General features: G+C 41.0%; 1 protein-coding gene, 1 long non-coding RNA gene and 1 pseudogene across 2 annotated transcripts; 2 read left to right on the forward strand and 1 right to left on the reverse strand.

Annotated features, from left to right (window-relative positions):
• Positions 1 to 2,009: 2,009 nt before the first annotated feature.
• On the forward strand, positions 2,010 to 3,268 carry LOC107281574 (F-box/kelch-repeat protein At3g06240-like; annotated as a pseudogene).
• A 6,368-nt stretch (positions 3,269 to 9,636) lies between these two features.
• LOC4342594 (G-type lectin S-receptor-like serine/threonine-protein kinase At2g19130) lies at positions 9,637 to 12,556 on the reverse strand. Its single transcript, XM_015790910.3, has one exon. The coding sequence runs from the start codon at positions 12,490 to 12,492 to the stop codon at positions 9,979 to 9,981; it is 2,514 nt and encodes an 837-aa protein (XP_015646396.1). The 5' UTR covers positions 12,493 to 12,556; the 3' UTR covers positions 9,637 to 9,978.
• Positions 12,557 to 14,054: 1,498 nt separating this feature from the next.
• LOC112939696 (uncharacterized) lies at positions 14,055 to 15,461 on the forward strand. Its single transcript, XR_003243543.2, has 2 exons — positions 14,055 to 14,663; positions 14,748 to 15,461. It is a non-coding gene; the product is annotated as an uncharacterized lncRNA (long non-coding RNA).
• Positions 15,462 to 23,214: the final 7,753 nt, after the last annotated feature.

The following is a 23,214-nucleotide window of genomic DNA, read 5'->3' on the forward strand; positions in this document are numbered from 1 at the left end:
TTTATTGTCGGATATGGGATCGGGTTTGGGAGCGTGGTATCCGACGGATACGGGTTATCCGGAAAAAATACGGATATTACCCTGTTAAATATCCGGGTATTACTCGGATAATCTAATACAAGCCTACCCTAATAAAGCCAAAAGACCAACCACCAACCCACTAAGGGTGTGTTCGGCACCCTTTTTCTCAACTCATCTTCCTCGTTTTCCGCACGCACATTTTTTAAACTATTAAACGGTGCATTTTTTGTAAAAAGTTTCTATACGAAAGTTGATTAAAAAATCATATTAATCTATTTTTTTAAAAAATAGCAAATACTTAATTAATCACGTGCTAATGGATTGCTCCGTTTCCCGTGTTATTCCGGGTTAGGAACCAGCTGCGAACACACCCTAAGCATTCACCACAAGGCCCAATAACAATATTGACTGTCTAACAATTACTAACAATAATATTGACTGTCTAGGACTAGAAGAGAGAGTTAGAGAGATGACTGTTTAGGATTAGGAGAGAGAAATCGAGACTTTCTGTGTGAGAGTGAGGAATTGCCCAACAACAATATAAAATGATTTTTAACTACGATAATACTATGCTTAGGTATTATTGTCTAGTACGTGTAATACATGTTTGTCTCAATAAGTACTCGTAACCGATAGCGTATGTATCTGTATTGGTACGTATTCGTTCTATATTTATACCCGATATTATCCGAGTTTATATCCGTATTTGATACTATCCGTGTCCGACCCGATTCCGATTATAAATTGTGGGTTAGGATATGGGAAGGATGAGATCTGACCGAACCTGACCTGTTTTCACCCCTACGTCTATATTATTGCAATGTGCAACTTTTATAGAAATAACTCATATCCGGGGCCCCTCTGGGTCACCCGCGGGTTAATTCCGATTCCCGTCCCCATCGCCGGAATTATGCGGGGCCCTGTCCCCACTCACCCACGGGTGAGAACTCCCCCGGCCCCGCCCCCGTAGGGGCGGGTCCCCGGCCCAACGGGGAAATTGCCACACCCTAATCCGGTTTCATCCAAATTTATCTCGAGTCAATGGGAATCATCGTTGTTGCTGAATCTGAACTTGGCCTTAGGCCTTGTATTAGACTAGGGCCATCTCGGAAGTGTCTCCCTTCAGCTCCACGAATTAACCTCTATAAATGTTTATGTAGACCCTCTAAAACAATTGGATTTTGTTTAGTTGAATTTTGCAAAGTGCCATTCATCATGTCTCTAGTTCTCGCTCAATTAGTCGGCGACTATGCATTGAGAGCCGCCAATAGTTGGTGTGTTGATTTGCCTAATCGATTAGATTTACCACTTCAATTACAACTATTTCTTTGTGCTTAATCACCTATTCACAATATTTAGATTACATCCTATCTTGTTCTTAAAATGTTCTCTCGTTAGCATTGCAGGGATCATCAACCACGCGTCACGGTTGGTACGATATCGTTTGTGGGGTAGCGATTACACGACGTCTTGAACTTGTTCTGGTCGTAGCCACATCGCAAACGTCGCGCTTGATCAAAGAGAAAGCTATCCCCTCACCAGAAGATTGGGCCACGAGAGAGAGCGTCATCAGGATCGCTCCTTTTCCGCCACTACTTTCTTTTTAGTGTGAGGATTAAGTGTCTGTGCTGCAAGTATTTACGCTTTATTTATATTTCGATATGTATAAAGATTTATGATATTATTACCTGGCTTGATTCCTGGACAAGAAATTATACACAAAATAGTCTGAAAAATTTGGCTAATTTTTTGGGGCGTGACACCCACAAGAGATCTAGCGAACGTCGCATGCTCACATCCCTTGATAGGGAATGAGTCGTTGACACGTGGGTCCCACGTTTCGTTTCAGCATAAAACCACTTACGAAATCTTCACCGATTTTCGAAGATGAAGAAAGTTCTCAGTCCGGTTTGTTTTGCGGTTGAGGGAGAAGTTTCGATTAGCAGAAACAAATAAGGAAGGCAGAATAGACTTGTTCCCCTTGATTGCTGCGAGCCGCGGTTCCATACTTCCATCCGTGAGCCTCAGACATCGCCGCCGTGAGCCCTAGCCTCGCCGCCGCGGCGCGTCGATGGACGTCGGCGAGGGCAAGGGGTTCGGAGCCGTGGTTGATGGCGTCTTGCCACCGGAGATGCTGCACGAGGTCTTGCTTCGCCTCCCCGCCAAGCCCGCGCTCCTTCACCTCCGACCCGCTCTTCGCCGCCGCGCACGCCGCCCGCCACCCCCCTTCACGCCGCCCTCCTCCTCGCCATCGGCGTGCAGAGCTTCCCCAGATTCTGTGTCGATCTTGTCGACCTGTCTGGCGACATTGTCAAGCAGCTGATCCCAAAACCCCAATCCCAAGTGGGGAGAGGCATGGTTGTGAGTGCGACCTCAGACGACCTCGTCTTCCTCGACGGTAAGGAGCATAGCATTCACCTGCTCGACCCTACCACCGGATCCATCTCCGCCTTACCCACCACCGAATCCATGTCCGCTTTACCCCACTATGGCGACGTCAGTACAGACTGCTCAATGCTAGCTTCTTGCCTGGTTTGCATTTGGCCAGGTAGCATCTCCCACATGAGAGCGTAAGCTAGTTCAGATTGTGAAGACATTGAGAGATCGTTACGTGTCCGAGGTTATCACCGTCAGCCGCCGCGGCGTCGGTGGACAGCAGCGGAGGAAGGTGGAGAATCCACCTGTACAGCTTGATTGTTTCTGCACCGATGGAGTTGTGTTCAAAGGGGCTGCTTACTTCAACTTCGATATCCTCCAATGTTCGCCCTCCGTTCTAGAGGCAGGTTGCCTGCCTTCCTTCGACCTCGCGATGGAGCAGTGGAGTATGACCCTCTAGGGGCCGGCGAAGAGCATTGTTGAGGAAGCCAATGACAGACTTAGCTATCATGACCTTGACTATCATTTTATGTTGGCTGGAATTAAAGACACTTTGTGTACAGCGCATTGGGATTATCATTTTTATGTGGTGGATCTATGGTTTCTAACTGATTCTGAAAAGGGTACATGGTCCAAAGAGTACAGGATTAATGTTGATCCATCTTTCTATGGGATTGGAGATTGTGTGAAAGTGCATCCGTTGCTTGTGACGGATGAGGGAAATGTAGTACTCTGGTTGCAGATGCCATCGGAAGGGATAGTGCAGATTTATAATCCAGTAACTAACACTTTCTGGGATATAACTCAAACGAGCATCTATACCGGAGTAGGTGTGTACACTGGAAGTTTATTATGTCGAGGGAGTGTGTGACAAGGTAAAGATTGGTCTCACATCATCATATAGCTCGTATCCATGGAATTGTTTGGTTATGTTTGTGCGCTTTATTGGTTTAGCCACATCAACTTCATTTGGTTATTTATTTTTAAATAACAAGAGCAGTTTTATTAGTTCCGTTTAAATTTTCATCGTCTTAGTTGTTTTTATGATGCTAAAAACTTCCGTAAGGTCACAAAAATATGATGATCTCCAACTCCAATTAGGAAATGGCCTTTGATGACCTGTTTCATCGGAAATAAAATAAAATCCATCATTAATCATAATGATTCATATTCATTGCCTTAGTTGCTTTTATGATGCAAAAAACTTCCACAAGGTCACGAAAATATGATGATCTCCAACTGCAATTAGCAAATGGACCTATATAGGTTGATGGTCTTTTTCAGAAATAAAATGAATTCAGTCAGTAATTAAACACTTGATCATCTATTCATTGAGATGTATTATAATTATGAATTGCTGGCAAGAGGCAATTCTTGCTGAAGTTGTCGCTTAAGGAGGATTGAGCCGAGCGAACATATTTCTTCTCCATGCGTTGATTAGAAAGCATAATAACCCGGGTCTTTGTGTAACTATCGAGGATGAGTGGGAGGTGTGGAGGGTCGCGGGTCTGTTGCGGCCTCTTGGTTGATTGTTGATTGTTGCTTGCTGTATGTTCTTAGCAGTGCTGTGAGTTGAGCTGCCTGTGCTCTAGTGTTGGTTGCTCAGCTGTTTGCTTACTGTAATTTTGTTGTTACAGTTGTTAAAACCCCTTCTTTTCCCTTAATAAACTTCAGCTGGCTTTCCGCTGCCCCGCGAAAAAAAGCACAATAATGGGAGGGTCTTTTGAGTCTGTTATGATCTGTTTACAACAGAAACTAATTTGCATTTGAAAAAAAAACATACATAACATTTGTATCAGATTTTCATATATTCAGTTAATATAGAAAATGGATTGTTCTATGGTCTTATCTCATGTAGTGACCAAGAAATGCTGGAAGTCACAAATTGCTTCACCAAATAGTGAACTTATGCAGAAGTGGATAATAATACAGAGATAGTTGAAATGATCAGTCCTAGATTAAATTGTCAATTGTTTTCTCAATGGCATAATGCTAGGGAGAAAAGTTATTGGCTCCTAGCAGATAGCTGTGAGGAGAAATATTCAGTATCCTCTGTCGCAAAATATGGGAAAATATGTAGTGCAAACCACATATGTACTGAAAACTTGGAACCTACCGTTGGATCGAGAAATGGACGTCTGAGATTCATCCACGTCACCATGAGTTAAAATTTAACTCGCAGATTCACTCATGAGTTAAAATTTTACTGGGAGTTAAATTTTAACTCATGGTGATGTGGACGAATCTCGGACGTCCATTTCTCGATCCAACGGTAGTTTCCAAGTTTCCACTACATATATGGTTTGCACTACATATTTTCCCGCAAAATATAGCTACTTTTAACTATGCATCTTGACAAGCGTGTCATAAACATAGTGTCAATTAAGGCTTATGTCATTATTTGGGGAACTGAAAAGAACACTGTTTCTTTTTGGCAAAATTTGTTCTATATCTGGTGATATCATACATCGGAAAGGTTTTTAACACATGCCTGTTTGGTATCTTGATGCGAAATGCTTTCAGCTACGTACATTAATTCCATAAAACTTATCCACGACTATACTAGTGTCTCATTTATATTCATTTCTTTGTTTGCAATAAAGATTTGAGACATGCACTTGAAGATTGTGTCTGCCATTGTATTGGGTCCAATTTGCTGTATGCAATTCATACTATCCATGGTTCATTAATGTCAAATCCGTACTCAAGAAAGCTCTGAAGGACTTGTCTCACTTGGACACATGGACGAATTTAAAATTAATTAACCTTATGTATCTTTTGGTAATGCAGTCAATAATGCTTAAGCACAAAAGGCAAAGCTTGAGATAAGATACTATGTTAACATGCAAGTTATCCACAGTTCCACACCACCTGTTTACTGTGCCTCTTCGCTTTTTTTTTTTTTTGTCTTTGCAGATGGTTGGATCAGAGATTGGTTTCTCTATTCTGATATGATTTATTTCACCCTTCAGCACTTAGTAATACTTAGGGTGCACTAACTGCAGTTCACTTCGCAGTAGGTTGTCACCTAGAGAAGCACTGAAATTGATTTAGCCCAACCCTTGCTAGTTCTCTGTTAGAATGTCTCTTTTTTAGAGAGTGTGAGAGAGTTTTTTTTGTCAGATTTTTCAGATGAACTCTGCTCTGCTCTCTCTCTCTCTTCTCTGGAGTAAAAAAATAATTCCTCCAGTTTACTGAACTGACTGAAGCCACAACGAACGGTCATGCAATTGTTAAGAACAACAATGGCAGCCAAGTTGTTATCACAACTCGAATCGAAATTGTGGCATCTCTAGCAGTTGCAGACCATGAAATTCTATGGTTCTACCGAAGCAGGAAGGCTGGACTCTTTTCTATGTAAAGGCTTTCTCAAAATTGGATGACAGAAATTGCCCCCTTAATCTGAAGACTGTCGCTGAAAGAATCACGGAGAAATGCCAAGGTTTGCCACTGGCTCTTGTAGCTATAGGGAGCCTTTTATCGTACAAAGAAATGGAGGAGCATGAGAAGGGAGTTGTTCTATAATCAACTTAGGTGGCAGCTGAGTAAACAATCCAGAGCTGAGCTGGGACACTAGTGTTCTGAATCTCAGTTACAATCAACCTGGTTTTACCTCAAGAATTGCTTTCTTTACTGCGGCCTGTTCCCTGAAGATTATCGGATCGACAGAAAATGGTTAATCAGATTGTGAATAGATGAAGAAACTGTTCAGGACAGAGAACCTGAGACAACAATGGCAGATGTAGCAGCATTGTCACCTGAAGGAACTTGCTAGTCGATCATTGCTTCAGGTTTTGGAAATGAATGAATATGGAAGGAAGGCCAAAGAGATTCCAGAAGCCCAGATGCATGATCTTGTTAGAGAAATAGCCCTAACCATATCCAAGAAGGAAAAAATTGCTACCATATGGGACTGTCCTAACTCGGATGGAATTACCAATGGATCACAGTGTGCTTCTTACAAAAGGATTATGGCAATTTAGTCCAAGCAGCAAAATGTTCATCTCAGCTTCGGTCCATGTTCGTGTTTTCAGAGGAAATATCATCGTCTTGGTTCAGACTGCTGCCTGAGAAATTGCAATATTCAGAAAGTGCCAATTGTTTTACTTGCACTACCTAAACTTCGGGTACACAAAACTGAAAGACATACCGAGATTGATAGGGAAGCTTAGCAATCTGCAAATGCTTTATCTCAATGGTTCTGTACTGGAGTTGCCAAGTGAAACCACAATGTTAACTAAGCTTCACCACCTACTCGTAGATGGGCGGTTTGGGATGTCAGCAAGTAGCAAAATAAGTCAACTGCAACATCTACAGTCTCTGAGAAGCATAGAAGCCAACAGCTACATGGTTAAAAACATTGGATGCTTGACAGGGATGAGATCATGAAGGTACTGGAGTCCCACAACACAGATCTATGGGCCTCAATCAGACATCTCTGAATTCATTGTCCGTTTTCGCAGAAGATCGCGATCGATATATTCTTGATCTATGGACAACTTGAAACCTCTATCTCACCTGGAGAAGCTAATGATAAGTGGCAGGATACATAGGCATCTGGGCTTCAAAACCATTACAGGTAAAAATCAACCCAGTCAACCTTTTCTCTCTTCCTTCTTAATGAAACAGCAGAGCTCCTGCTTCAGTTTCAAAAAGAATAGGGTATGTTCACTTTGTTGGGAAAAACATGCCAAATTTTAATAATATAGAATTAAGGTTGGGTGGTGTTTGGTTTGATGTCTTAACAAATTTTACTAATTTTTAAGAGTGGGTAATTTCAAAATTAACAAAATTTGGTATCTTACCAAAAATTAATAATGTCAAAATTTGATACATTTGACGTTTTGTAGCATTGAATGTTTGGTTTGAAGCCTTGCTAAATTTTGATGGAGTTTTTTTTATAAAAAAATACCATTTTTATAGGGTGGTCCGCAATCATATAGTAGGCCTTGGCTTAACGTGAGAGTTTTCTACTTCCGTGTCCTCTTTCGGCAACTTGTTGGTGTTAAGGAATTCGATAAGCGGTGTTCACTAGTCCTGAGTGGTCTCGATGTCTGTGACGATTTTGTCAATCTAAGTAGTAGCCCTCGAGCCAACGTCGGTGGTGCTATCGATGTCGTCGTCTGGCGAACTCTTGACGGATGGACTGGTTAATACTTAATACTCTAGGAACATGCTGGATTCCACCGGCTTTCTCCTGGAAGCTCGTCGGGTGAGGTTGTCGACATTGGTGTTGTCTTTGCGATAGACATGGCGCACTTCGAGCTCGTAATCCTTGGACAATTAGGGATTAGAGCCTCCGTAATCCTTATGCACTTGGTTGGCGACTTTCTGAGTCACCTTTCACAATCAGTCATTTTACCCTGAGTGTTGTGGCTGCTTGTAGTCCAGCTAGGAGTCCTTCGTACTCAGTAGTGTTGTTGGTTGCTCGAAAATCTAATTGGTCTACATGTAACCAAGAATTTTGTAAAATTTTCTTACTGAATTCTAGAAGAGTTGAATTTTCCAAAAATAAAAATTTGGGTATTTTACAATGCGGATGCTGCAGTTGTCATCCTCATCCTTGAGGAAGACATGGTCGAAGGCGGAGCACCCGATGAACACCTTGATTGCCTTTCCCCAAGAGGATCAGTTTGACGATGTTGTGGGATAGGTCGACGAGATCAAGACATAGTTGTTAACGACCAAATTTGGTAATCTGAGTATCGAAGATGAAGATCAGATCGAAGCGGAATCCAAGTCCAAGATCGTTTCGGAAACAGAGTAAGGATCGGCTGAAGTTCGAATCGGCTACGATCAGGATCGGTAGAGTCCGAGTTGGACAGGGTTAGCCGATCAAGCCGAATCCGACAATATGACACGGCATGCGTTGTTGGGTTGGGTTAATGTGCTTCATGATGATTGCCACGTATGGATAGAGTCCTGAGAAGGCAATTGTATCTATTAATTAGGATATTTCATGTAATTCCCTTAGAGATATGTTTGGACAAAAGTCTGCCGCAAAGACTTATGGTATCTTAGAGTTTGTTAGAGATAAAAGTCGTGTCCGACACGGGCATATTTTGTAATCTCGGGTATAAATAGACCCCGAGCCCCATGTAATCAATTTAACACATGTTCAATACAATCTCGGCGCATCGCCACCCTTTTACTTTCGTTTCGTTTCGACGAGTTCTTGCTTTCGGGTTGAGCTGCATCGGTTTCGATCTTCAACTAGAGGTAAAACTTGTTATGGCGGCCTGCGTTCTCAGGATTAGTGCTTCCATCTTTATGATACTCTAATCTTATTTATGTAATTCGTCGAGTTATCATATATCTCATATAATCTCCGGCAATATCGTTATCTAACCTCCAATCGGCTAACATCTGTTACTAGAAGGCAGCCGATTAGGTTAAGTAGTGACGTTGACATAGATTATATAGGATATCCACCACTCTATGAAACATCCAACGGCTTGATTGTCTAGATATTGTCTTTCTTTTCATACTTATAGTTGTATCAGTTAAGTTTGACCTTATAAGTCGTGATTAGGATCTCAATCTCTAGCCTGCTTTTGGTTGCCGATTAGGGTAGCATCGGGGTTTCAGCCAATCTTACCTAATTTAACTATATTTATCTCATATGCTTGATTGACATGTTAAATCTGCCCTTTATGTTAAGATCTTGCTGCATTTAAGTATATTAGGCTTTTGTTTGGTATATTTTACTTGCTTTGATATCTTAATATAGAGTGGTATCGGAGTATTACCCAAGACACGCTAGATCTATCTGATCGGCTATGCTATGAACATATATAGTCTTATTGTTAATATATATTTCGATCTAAGTGATTTATACTGTCTCGGCATGGCGACCGATCTATCCCAATCACTTGATTTAAGTATATATCGACATAAAGGCTACATATTGTTAATATCTACAGCCGATCGAGTAGATTTAGTTCTTTCTTACTTATTTATGATTGCCGATCGATCTATATGTGACATCGGCTTAAAAATAAATGATATGTCATCGGCCACTAGCCGATCGGCTATCGTTTATAGATTTAACCGCGGTTTCTTTGTCTTTATTTCTTGTTGATTGCATGATCAAATCAACTGGCATGCTCACGAACCTAAAGGCAAGCTTTTGGACCTGCACTAGAGTTAAGCAGATTTCTCAGGCCTTGTGTTTTTACATCAACAATAGTCTAGGAAAGGTCTGCACGTCGACAGTGCAAGAAGCGATCCAGGGTGGCAAGCGACGTGTGCGGCGATGAAGAGCGTGTACAAGGTGAAGAATAGCCACGCACGGGGGCCGGGGCGTGGAGATGGCAGATCGACTTGGTAGGGAGGTGTAGCAGGACCTCGAGCTACATGTCTGGAAGCAAGATGCAGTCCACTGCGGCGGAGGATGACGTCATTGAGGATGAGGAGTTGAGACTAGCGGTGAAAACAGGATGTGTACTTTGGCCAGCCCGCCCGACTGACTATACATAATTCAACAATTACAGCTTGCACCTATTTATTCCATTCTAAAACTATAAAATTTGCTTAAAACAAATTTTTTACCATGTAGACCACAAAAGCATTTATAAACTATTATATTGAAGCCACATCAGAGTGTTCTATTATAGCTGCAAGTAGTCTTGGCATCGGGGGCATATCAAGCTCATGTAGACCCTCAATGGCCCGGACCACTTCACCCATTGTCGGCCGATCAGACTCAATTTCTTGGATGCACCAACATGCAACTTTGCAAACTCTTTCAGCCTCTTCCAAACTGAAGTCGTCATGTAATCGTGGATCCATCAAACTATGCACATCTCCCACATGAAGCTTGTTAATTGCTCGCACAGGAAAATAAGCACCATGATAGCTGTTGCTAGCAGATACTTTAGGTGAATTTCTCCTTCCTGATATGATTTCCAATAGTACCATGCCAAAGCTGTAAACATCAACTTTTGGTGTAATAGCAACTCCGCTAAGCCACTCTGGGGCAAGATACCCTACAGTACCTCTGAATGTAGTTAGAACTCGGCTAAAATCCCTTCCTACAATCGCTGCCATCCCAAAATCTGCAATCTTAGGAACAAATGATTCATTCAGAAGTATGTTTTCTGGTTTAATATCACAGTGTATGATGCATTCGCGACAACTCTGGTGCAGGTAGCACAATCCTCTAGCAACTCCTATAGCTATTTGATACCTGGTGCTCCAATTTAGAACGGTAGCATTGCTCTGAAATAGATGGGCGTCAAGAGACCCATTTAACATGCGTTCATACACAAGTAGCCTCTTATCACCTTCGCAGCAGAAACCAATCAGTTTGATTAGGTTGATATGTTGGGTCATTCCAATTGAGCTCACTTCTGCCCTGAATTGCTTCTCTCCCTGACGAGCACCATCAAGCCTTTTCACTGCTATAGCAGTCTGGTCTCCCAACATTCCCTTGAATACAGAACCAAAACCACCTCCTCCTAGCTTCTCTGAGAAACATTTAGTAGCACGAACTAAACCGGTGTATCTAAAGGCTATAATTCCACCATCATTACCTTGACTGCCATATAATGGCACACCACACCACTTGGATTTGTTAATCCAAATCGTTAACAAAAGCATGAGCATTAGTAATCCAAAACTAACGACAATGCTTACAATGGCAACAACTCTTGGTCTCCGTTTGTTGTTCTTCCTTAAACTTTGTGAATCTCTGGCGGCGAGGCGAAGGTAAAGAACATTTTCAGAATGATTATCAATGCCATCATTCTGATTCACACTTCGCAATTCCCCATGCCAGATAGAGCATCTGTTACCATTATAGGTATAAGCAGTGCAAGCGCAGTCATGAAGACAAGCTTCTTCGCAATCGCTCTGGGTCGAAGCATCTTCCATGCTTTGAGGGTACAAGGGCAGTGTAACAGGAGCTATGGGGTGGAACATGTCTGTTGAACTTGTGTTGTTTTGTTTACCAGATGCACAATCTAAGGGAGTATCTCTGATGCACCCTCCAATCGGATCACCGGCATCCCAATCCTGCGGTGACTTGGGAGAGAAGCTCTCCATACATCCACAGAATGGGACTGAATTGCCATTGCAGACCGTGAAAGGTCCACAGACATCGTGCAGGCTGCATGGATCAGATGGTTCTGCATATATGGTTTGCCAAGACATTTTGGGTTGTGACCAAACATTCAGCTTAACCTGACCAGTGATGTCTATGGAAACGAATACAGAAGCCGATTCATCAAGGGAGGTGTACGTGAAGTACTCCTCCTCATTGTTGTGGACATATGCAGGTTTGAGCAAGCCTTTGGTCCGTGGATCCATGTCTAGCAGCTCATTGAGCAATGGTACAAGCGTATACGCCAATTGTCCGGATGACCAAGACCAATACACCACGACGGGAGGTTTGCGACGCCTAAGGCGCAACACCGTGTTTGTGTCCATCTCAAGGATGTAAGAGCCGAGGCCCATATCAATGAGGCTCTTCTTGGCAACGAACCGACGGTTCAAACCGGTGATCTTGTTCCTACCTAACTTAGCACCCGGAAGCCCAACATCTGCAGGGTAGTCGAAGCTCTGCCACAACACAACATTGCTACTAGCCATGAGGAGTAGGTTTCCATTGTTCATGAGGAGAGCACTGGTGTTTGTGCTGGATGATCCTGTTGTCCTATTGACAATGGTGTGAGTGCTGGACCAGATTATGGACTCTGAACTGGTGTTGTTGTTGTTCAAGACGATGGCAAGATTGCCATCTCTTGAGATTTTGAGCTGTGCTTGCTTCAGCTCAGGGCCAGTGATGGGATTCTCCCTATTAGCAACCCAAGCTGTAGTAAAAACCTGGATCTTGTTGAACCATATGCCAAGATACCAGCCAGGCAATGTGTTGGTGGTGGTGTTAATGGACTTACTGATGCCTGCAGTTGGTTGTGGCTGGAAGAAGCCGAGCGCGAACTTGCCGTTCCTCGAGACGAGCTTCTCGCCGACAGAAAGCGCTTGGCCTACCATGAGAGTGTCGCCATCTGCAATGGCGGCGGAACATGGAGGAGTGTGCAGGGAGGAGAGGAGAAGCCCACTGAGTAGTAGCAAGACATAGAGAGGAGGTGGCATGGCTGGAGAAGATAGGTGAATAATGGCTGAATTGGAGAAGGGAGGAGTATATGCTTAGTAACGGTTTAGCTATGTAGTGCTGGTATATGCTTTTATGTTTTATTTGGACAAGTAAGAGGAATGCATGAGGAATGCATGTATATACAGAGAACACACGCGGGGGACTGCATCAGCCTATCCATCTATCATGGGGAACACATGAGGTTTAATGTAATTCTTCCATCCTAAAATATATCAGCCTAGTATAGAATAAGATACATTCTAATACTATGAATCTGGACAGGGGCCTGTTTAAATTCGTATTATTAGAATGCACTCCGTTTTGTATTATAAGTCACTTTGACCTTTTTTTTCTGATCAAACTTTATGAAGTTTTACTAAGTTTATAGAAAAATAGTAACATTTTAAACACCAAATTAGTTTAATTAAATCTAGCATTGAATATATCTTGATAATATATTTATTTTGTGTTAAAAATGCTACTATATTTTTATATGAACTTAGTCAAACGTGAAGAAGTTTGATTAGGAAAAAAGTCAAAACAATTTATAATATGAAACATAGGACGTATCTCATATGTTGCTATATTTTAGAACGAATGTAGCATAATAGATGCTGCAGGTTGGAGTACATGCATGTTTAATTTAGGCAGCTGACAGGTAGAACAGGAGCTGCAAGGACCTTCCTTGGTCATGTTTGTTCACTCTCATAGATTCAGAGTTTCAGACAGCAACTTGGCCTGGTAGAGGTACAACGGTACTCGACACGGCAACGTACGATGCTGCGGGTCATGTTGGTTCACATGTCTACTAGGTCCTGCAGATAGAAGAGCAGAGCACATTCAAGTCGGCATGATGATTGTGAAAATTAATTTGTTCAAGAAACTAATGGTTTTATACGACTTCGAATCAAACCATGACCTCTGTATTTGTGTTTCCACATAGGACACATTTGCTGAATTGGCTTTATGTGTTTAGCTCACATCAAAATTGGAAGTTTGGTTGAAATTGGAACGATGTGACGAAAATGTTGAAAGTTTGTGTGTGTAGGAAAATTTTGATGTGATAGAAAAGTTGAAAGTTTGAAGAAAAACTTTAGAAATAAACACGGCATGAAGGAGAGATTCTTTGAAATCGGAAAGATGAAATTAGCAGTTCTTGAAAAGAAGAATGGATGAGCTCTGAACTCTCTGTTCGTCACAACTATGTTTTATGCCGACCAACATCATCTTGAAGGCTTTTGCAGCTGCCTGTCTTTGCCTTGCTGATGGCATCCACAATGTGGATGACAAGTGGATAGTAAGACCCCTTACTACTTACTTTACCATTGTGAAGGACTGGAGGTGGGTAGTCTACCCTATAATTCACCAACTCACTCTTACACCTACATTACTCATTCATCAAATCTAACGGACAGTATTCCTCAGTGCCCGATCTAACGATCATCGCGTCCACCTCAGTAGTGTACTGCCGAGGCTGCTGTAATCGCGTGATTTATTTCCCATCAACGCGCGCGCCTCACTCCCGAAATACCTGCCACCATCTCAATCTGTCGATCCCCTTCCTCGAATTTCGGAATCCTGAAGCGCGAGCAGTCGGCTTCCGCACCTGGTGCCAACGGCCTCGTCGATCACCTGATCTCTTCACTCGTGCGCGGTCGACGTTCTCGCACGCCTGCGAGGTCTTCTACTGGTGAGGAAGCGTCCGTAGACCGCTCGCTACCGAGAGGATCCGGCTGCTCTGTCGCCGAGCATGCGTCCCCGGGTCCCTCTGCCGCCAGAGCCAGGGCCACATCCCGTTCTAGCGGTTGGCGATCCTTGCCTCTTTGCCATGGCATGAGAGAGCTCTGCAGCGATGGCCACGGCATGAGAGGGGCCCTACCGTTTAGCTGCTGCCCTCTTCGCTGGGCCGTCCACAGCTTCTCTTCGCCCATTAATTGTGACGCTGCGCCTGTTTATCTCCTCCCTCTTGATCACTCACGGTCGAGAATTAAGGCTGTGGCGAAGTGGGCGGTGGATAACCTTGGAAGGCTAGCGACCGGATAATCCTGATACATTATGCATGTCCTTCCCAAAGGAGCTCTGCTGCCAAGCACCATAATCTCTACAAGAGCACAGGCTCATATATGCAGGGAAATATCCTTTTTTTCAGTTACTTCAGAAAGGTTAACAGGTTTGTAGCGGATCTATCGTTGCTTTCTGACTTACTGTTTCTCTGAACACTGAAACTTTGGTTCCTCTGCTGGATTTCATGTAGATGAACGTGCAGGCAAGGTATTGGATCAACCCCAATAAGATGGTACTGGAGATCCTGCATGCTGAATCCAGGTCCAAGCAGGAAATGGCTCTGCTGCTTTGCCAAAACTTCATCACTATTTAAGCTCTCCACTCTAGATGTTCAGGGTTCTGCAGATATCTAGGCTGGAAAGGGAAGAATATACGAAGTAGTACAATCCTAACATGCTACATTGTGTTAAAAACAAAAACTACATCTGTAGAATTGAATTGTATAGCAGAATTTACATAAATTATCATCTTAGTTCAAACTAAATATTAATACGAAGGGATATTGTCCAAACTGATAAAATGTTCATTATAGTAACGCCTGATTTTCAGTACGACTTGCCTGAACCTCACACTAACTGATCAAAATGTGCATTCATGACTAAACAAAGAAGAGGCTGCTCTCTGTTTCTCAGTCATTCAACAAAGAGGTCGGCTGATCAAGAGTTGTCTTATTGCAACCAGCCAATCTTATAGATATTCTCTTATCGTTTTATGCATATGTATGGCACAAAGTTATTTAGTGAGGTGAAGTCTGATCCTAAAAATTGGGGAAGATAGTTTTTAGATGAGTTGATGTCACTATATCATATAATTTGAAACCATAATTGAATGTAATATTTTAATCTGTAATTGTCCCTGTATGCTCTTTTTGTTTGATAATTTGAGAAGTCAGATTCCTTGGGTGTGCGCAAACGCGCCTCATAATCTAATGTTGAGCAGTATTCATGTTAATCAATATATAGTAGGCTGCTTGGGCTCATATGTTCACACTTTTGGCTAGCAGCTACAAGGTTGCTTCTATCACTTTGTCCGCTGTGGATAATATCACGAGTAAAGCAGCACCATCAATGCCCAGTACAAGCCTACAAGGTAATTTTATCGTCAATACAAGTGTCAGAAACCATATAATGCTCACCAATTTGTGGTTTATCCTTTTAGACAAACTGACGTTTTGGTTTCTTACCGCATAAATGGAGCAGACCAATGTCCTCTGCAAATTTTATTCATAATCTGCCTATTCTATATAATTCTATATCCACTGTTCATTCATTCTTCTTACTGCACAATAATCATTTTGTACAAATAAATATGTAGTAGCTTTTTGATGTTCCTGCAATATTTGAATAGATGAGTGTAAAGGAATATGTTTATTCTTTGCAGCAGGCAGCTAACCACTGTTACATCTTGATTAGTAAAAAAATATTGCTTTATTTGCATTTCGCATTTTTTGAAACCCTAGGAGCCATTTATTAGGTTTTTGGGCAGCACATGCTTTTCATGTTAGATTTCAGAGCAAAATAGATGGAATGCTACAGGTTGGAAAATAAATATCAATGCCCTCAGCTAAGGCCACCAATGTTGGCATCAATTGAAGCTGCCTAACAAATAAGAAAAACTTTGTAGTGCAAACCCTATATATAATATAAACCTGAAAACTACTGTAGAATTAAAAATTGAATCTTTGGTTCACGTCATCTTGAGTAAACTTTTGCTCCCAGTTTTAACCATGAGCAAAGGTTTTATTAGGATTAAAAGTTTTACTCAGGATGAACTGGATGCATCTCAGATGTTCATTTTTGGATCCTACAATAGTTTCCCGCTTTGCACTACATATAAGGTTTGTAATACATATTTTTGCAACAAATAATGTGTTGTATTTCACAACAGTTATGTATTGGTCTATTGTGACATAGTTCTAGCAACTTTAATGATTTCTTCTGCTGCGGTGTAACCTGTAAATATTTTTCTTCTTCTCAGCCAAATGTTATTCCATTAGAGGATTTAATTTGTTTATTCAAATATCTTAAATACAATTTTTTTTCATCATTACTCTGATACAAATGACGATTATTGATGAAGCAATAGAAAAACATTAAGTGATGTTTGTTTATGCCTAAAGAAATTGCTCCCACTTGATTGAGAATTGAACTACACAACTAAAAGCTGCCCAAGTTTGTGATAGTTATAATAATAATTAAATTAGCATGGATGTTGACATATATAAATTTTTTATGCATGCTTACTAAATATCGCCGTAGCGTTAGCACGGGCCTGCTACTAGTAGAGGAGGTAATAACTATACCGGGTAATAGCACTGCTACCTGGTAATAGGCATAAAAAATATTAAACTCTCTCCTCTCTCACTCCCTCTCTTTTTTCTACCCAATCATTACTTTACACGTGGGTTATATCTTACTATCCACACATTATAGATGGCCAAAAGGCCCGAGGCCCGATGGCCCGGCCCACGGCACGACATTTTGGCCCGGCCGCCGGGCTTTGCCTGGGCCCCTCCACCGGCATGTTGGGCCGGTCGGCCAGGCCCGACAAAAAAATAATAGGGAGCAAAAATAGACATATTATATGTCACAGTTCAAAGAATAGGGACGAAAAATAGACTTATATTAGCTATATATATGTCAGCCCAATGAGGAGGGAGGAAAAATAGACTTATTTTAGCTATATACTAGAAAATGAGCGTGCCAGTTGGCACGCTAGCTAAGTTAGTTAATAGCATGTGTGTATTTCCCTTCAGAAATCATACATTTGAAAAGGATTGTTGAAAGTCCATTCCCTTTTATTTTTATGTTTGTGAACAAACTAAGATAGAATAGTAAAACCATCTAGATTAGTGGTATTATCATGCTGAACAGACTATATAACATCGAGAAATGACTAAAGATGATGTACATTAATAAAATACATGTTTTACTAATATCCAACACAATTCTCATATAGATGTAAGTCATTGAGTTCGTATTAGTAGGAAATACATATCCGAAATAAATGTGTCTTCGATTACTATTTTTTATACTAATTTCATTTAGAAATAAAGGACGATGACATGGTAAAGACACTTATTTTGATTTCATATATCCAGATATACTACTATGTAGAGCTCAGCTGGTCAGGTTCTCTACCTATACGAGTTAAGTTCTAAACTTAGCATAGACGCTTGTATTTACGGCTATTTGTTTTTTCAATGGTAGGAAACCCACCATTCTTCATCACTCCTAAGATATGCCTGATGGCCCAGTCTTCGAAGGTGCTTGTAGTGATTGGGTTTGTATGTGTGCGTTTACAGGTGTGTATACACACGTGTATATGAACATCTATATCTACTGTGTTTCGCGATAAAAAAAATAGCAGTATGATTGTTGTTACTTACCAATGTTCCAAAATAAATGAATTCCTAGCATAAAAAAGTATAATGTGAGGAGAAAAAAACAAAAATACTCTGAATTAATAGGAAAGTAGTTATAAACTTCTCGGTTCACATGGAAATTTCACTTCTATTCCTTCCGTTCTATAAAAATTCAGGTATTTTCCTCGTTTCAAGTAAACCTTATCTGAAGATTTTTAATTTTCCTAACGCAATCCTTGCTGTCACTATTTGTTTTCATTTGATTTAACTATTTATTTATTTTATTCTCTTGAAACACATGATATTAACATGAAGTGACTTTTCCTCATTCCGAGTAATCTGTAGTAAATTGCATTTGTTAAAAGATTATTATGCAAAGGCTAAAAATCCTATTATTTTTTTCTCCTTTTCTTTTTATTCATATTATTTTATTCTAAACTGGCTTAGTAATATGTACCTGTATGTGCTAGCTTCACGCTGCATGAGGACCATGCGCAGCAGCGCAGGTACATTGTGGAGAAAGGCCGTGCGGCGCCAGGCCCAAGCTCGCATGGCCTTGCGAGATGCCTGGCCCACGTTGCAAGCGTATATACGCGAACGTTTTCCCGATCTCTCGCGAAGTGAATACCGTCACTTTGACTCGTGGCAAATTTTTGGAGGGGGTGTAACCAAATTTTTAGGGAGCCACGTGGCCCAATAAAAAGCCAGATCCCCTGATTTCGGTATTAAAGATATGCCACAGCCTAAAGAGGAGGGAGGAAAAATAGACTTATTTTTCAAAAGGCACGATGGACCACCCGTGCCTTCGGGCCGGCCCGGCACGGCCCGACTGCTGGTGGGCCGTGCCTGGGCCGGTGGTGCAGCCCATGGGCCAGCACGGCACGGCCCGGTGTGTTGGTCGGGCTATGCCGGCCCGACAGATTTTGGCCCGAGCACGGCCGTGTCTGGGCCGTGCCGGGCCGGGCCGCCCGAATGGCCAACTATACCACACATTGGCCGTGTTTAGTTCCCCTCCACCAACTTCAAACTTTCAACTTTTCATCACATCAAAAACTTTCCTACACACATAAACTTCCAACTTTCTTCAAACTTCCTAATTTTTCCACCAACTAAACACAGCCATTGTGAGAGGTAGAAACAACTAAAACCTAATTATGTGGATCCCATCTTACTACCCACTTGATAAAAGAATCAATTTACAGTGGTCTCGAATTCCGGTGAACTAATCTAACTTAATTTGAAATGCTTAAAAACGACATCTGAAAAGTCAGTATCAACGAATCTGTATCGACGACTGCGGTGCAGGGGAGCCAGGAGGCAGTGACTACTCGACTGATGGCTGCCGAAAGTCTTTAGTAATTTTTGCCAACTAAACAAGGCATTAACTGAGGCCGAGTTTAGTTACAAACTTTTTCTTCAAACTTTCAATTTTTCTATCACATTAAAACTTTCCTATACACAAACTTTTAACTTTTCCGTCACATCATTTCGGGCTTGTTTGGTTTAATACCCTACCAATATATTGGTAGTGCCAAACTCTAGGCAAGCTTTGGCACTACCAATATTTTGGTAGGGTAGAATTGTAAATGAGTGTCTTTGGATTGATGCCAATTGAGAGCCAAATTTCAAATTATGGTGAAGAACATTCTAGAATTGTGCCAAATTGAGTATAGGCATTTCCAAATATTTGGCTTTAAACCAAATCATCACATTTACTATTTAAACTACCAAAACATTGGTATGGCAACATTTTGGTATCAAACCAAAACGGCCCTTCAATTTCAATCAAACTTTTAAGTTTGACATGAACTAAACACAGCCTGACTTGGATCTGAACTTGACAAATTTTGTACCAATCCGATGTAGCAGACCATGGATGTAGTTCTTTTGTCTTAGCGTCTGTCCACCTCCAAGCATTTGCTTCAATGCTTAGAAAATTATGACAGCTCACCTCTATCCTTGATTGCAAAATGTGCTGCCCTTATGTAGATTGAAAAATTTGAAACTATTCCAAATAACATCCAAAGTAGTACTAGTAAAGTAGTAAGAGAAGGTATTTCATCGAACTTTCCCAATTCGCTTCCTCCCCATCCAAAGTAGTAGTGAAGTAGTAAGATATGTATAGGAGTTTTGCCCTCTGATGGCCTCTGCATGTTACTAATGACCAAGTGTATGGATAGCTGAGATCATTAGTTATTATTAGTTATTGATTGGTTGAATTGAACGTGCTTAGGTTGCACTAACTGTAATCTTTTTACTTATGGCAATAAAATGTTTACCTGATTCATTTACTTGCGCCGTGTTTAGTTCCAAAATAATTCTTCAAACTTTCAACTTTTCCATCACATCAAAACTTTCCTACACACATAAACTTCTAACTTTTCTGTCACATCGTTCCAATTTCAACCAAACTTCCAATTTTGGCGTGAACTAAACACACCCATAAACTTCCAACTTTTTTCTTCAAACTTCCGATTTTAGTTCACGCCAAAATTGGAAGTTAAGTTGAAATTAGAACGATGTGACGGAAAAGTTGGAAGTTTGTGTGTGTAGAAAAGTTTTGATGTGATGGAAAAGTTGAAAGTTTATAGAAAAAGTTTGGAACTAAACTTGGCTTACGTGTGTATAAAAGTTTTGATGTGATGAAAAAGTTGAAAGTTTAAAGAAAAATTGGGAACTAAACGTGGGCTTACTGTGACACACTTCTTGCTGAATGTCAGGTGTATGTTAAACATGTGTTTTAGTTGAGATTACTATTGATTGGTTGAATTGCGTGTAGTCTGAACTAATGGCAATAAATTAGTTACTTGCTTCATTTGTTTGTGCCAAACGTGTACTCTGCATGAGTTGGTTTGAGTTCAGACTCTTAAGTCTGAATTTCAGACAAGTTCAGAATTGAGCTGGTTGAATTTCAGAGAGTTTAGAATTGAGTTGGTTGAATTTCAAAGAAGTTCAATAAATTAGTTACTTGATATATTTGTTTATGCCAAAGTAATAACACCAGTAGAGTTGATTCGGACAATGAGGGTTTTAATGGTGTCAACAGCTGGAATTACCGAGGAAGGCTCTGTCGCTGAAACTGACGCCGGCGTTTTTTTTAAAAAAATATTTTGATGGGTGATGCCGGTGATTTTGGAACAACAGCAACTAATGTTTCTGTTTTATAGAGAATACACATGTGCATGCACCGTATTGTTTAACAGCTAGGAGCAATCTTAACCGGCATTATATCAACAAGGTTTAGGACGTGTTTGGTTTAAAACCAATTTTTGCTCTACCAAATCTTGGTAGTGCCAAAATATTGGTAAGTTTTGACACTACCAAATTGGGTTGTACTGAATTTGAACTACTGTGAGTAAAATTTGGTAGCAAACCATATATGCACTTTTTATTATTGAAGTTACCAAAATTTTGGTAGTATAATAAGTTGGTATCAAACCAAACTAGCCCTTAAACTGCGTCCAAGCTTTTCAAACAGCTGTCCTTCCATTAGCTTTGTTAAAAGTTCTGAAAAAACTGGTCCAAGGAAGAGATGAAGGATCTGAACTTCAGACTTGATAATTTCATAGCACCTATCCAAGAGAAATTTTACCGTTCTTGAGGTACCACAACTTCAATCCCACTGTTAATTCCACAGGGGTGAGATCTGTATGGGGAAATTTATTGACACAACCAAGTCCTAATGACTATAGTTGGCCAAATGGGCCGCCCGGCACGGCACGGCCCAGGTCCGGCTGTGCTTGGGCCGAGGTGTTGCACACACGTGCTGCACACACGGCCTAGGCACGGCCCAATACGACTCGGGCCATGCTGGACTGGCCCGAAGGCATGATAGCCCATCGTGCTTCTCCACAGAATAAGTCTATTTTTCATCCCTCAACTATGTGGGCTATGTTCATATGGCTAGAAATAAATCTATTTTGTATTTCTCTCCTTTTTGGGTGTTGCCTTATATGGTTATTTAAGTCTATTTTTCATCCCTGTACTATTTTTCTTCGATCGTGCCATGCCGGGCCAACCCACCGTGCCGAGGGTGCAGCCCAAGCATGGCTCGGCTGTGACCGGGCCAAAATGACGTGCCTTGGGCGGGCCGTGGGCCTCGGGCCATATGGCCATCTATACTAATAATGACTTAACCGTAACCTGATCTTTATCCTCATCTTTCTCTCCAGGGTTATCTTCCTTTCACAACAACACGGACACGCGGTGATGGAACTCCTTGTGCGTGGCTCGCTTTAGGCTGTGTTCGGAACTCAAGTTCCCAACCCCTCTCACTCGTTTTTCGCTCGCACGCTTTTCAAACTGCTAAACGATACGTTTTTTATAAAAAGTTTCTATACAAAAGTTGCTTAGAAAATTCAAATTAATCCATTTTTTTAAGAAATAGCTAATACTTAATTAATCACGTGCTAATGGACCGTTTGGTTTTTCGTGCATGGGAGATGGGTTCCCAACCCCCTCCAACGAACACAGCCTTACTCATTCCAGCGGCATGGAAAAAGAAGGCAAAGAAGAAGATGGTTCTAACGTGTGGGTCTTGCTTGTCATTGAGGGAATAGTGAGGCTATGAGCTTGAGATTGGTCCTTCTGGACCAGCCTTGCTGTAGCAGAAAAAGAAGAGAAATGAGAAACAACAGAATTTACATATATATTACGTACTTTTTTTATTATATTAGTATAATCACATAAATAAAAAATATTCTTAATTGCCAAAAAGGTACAAAAATTTTCAGAACTCAGAAAAACGCAGCCAAACCTCACGACCAAATGTAATCTTACATGAATACAAAGGATGGACATAGCTATCATTATCTGCTCTCTACCTCACTTTCCGTGAGGCAAATACGCATCTAATGGCATTTAATTCAGCTAAGCATCATGCTTACATTAATAAATGATGACACTAAATTCCCCTTGGACTCCCACTCTTTGGATGAACTAGTAAAAGCTACCACCGGTGTCAGGTGACACCGACGACTTTCGGCAAAAGTTATGCTTAAAATGCTTATTCATATATTATAACATTATATTCTAAATATAATTAGCATACTATAATATCGATAGACGATACCAAAGATGATTCGCCAATGTATCTAGTACAACATATCTTGAGTATTTTTTTATAAAAAAATAATGTTACGGCACCAGTGCACCACTGATAAATCTGTTTGATTATTGAAGAGGTTAATTAAACTAATATTTAAGTGATCATCATATGAATATCCGGATAAAAGAAAGTGAAAATGAAATGAGGTAATTTTTTAATAGAAAATGGCAGTACTCCGTCCGTAAA

The sequence above is a fragment of the Oryza sativa genome, chromosome 7 (assembly GCF_034140825.1).
Source record: "Oryza sativa Japonica Group chromosome 7, ASM3414082v1".
Lineage (NCBI taxonomy): Eukaryota > Viridiplantae > Streptophyta > Magnoliopsida > Poales > Poaceae > Oryza > Oryza sativa.

Bases quoted from the DNA above. Each gene is read 5' to 3' on its own strand.
- LOC4342594 (XM_015790910.3), bottom strand. From the start codon at position 12,492: ATGCCACCTCCTCTCTATGTCTTGCTACTACTCAGTGGGCTTCTCCTC.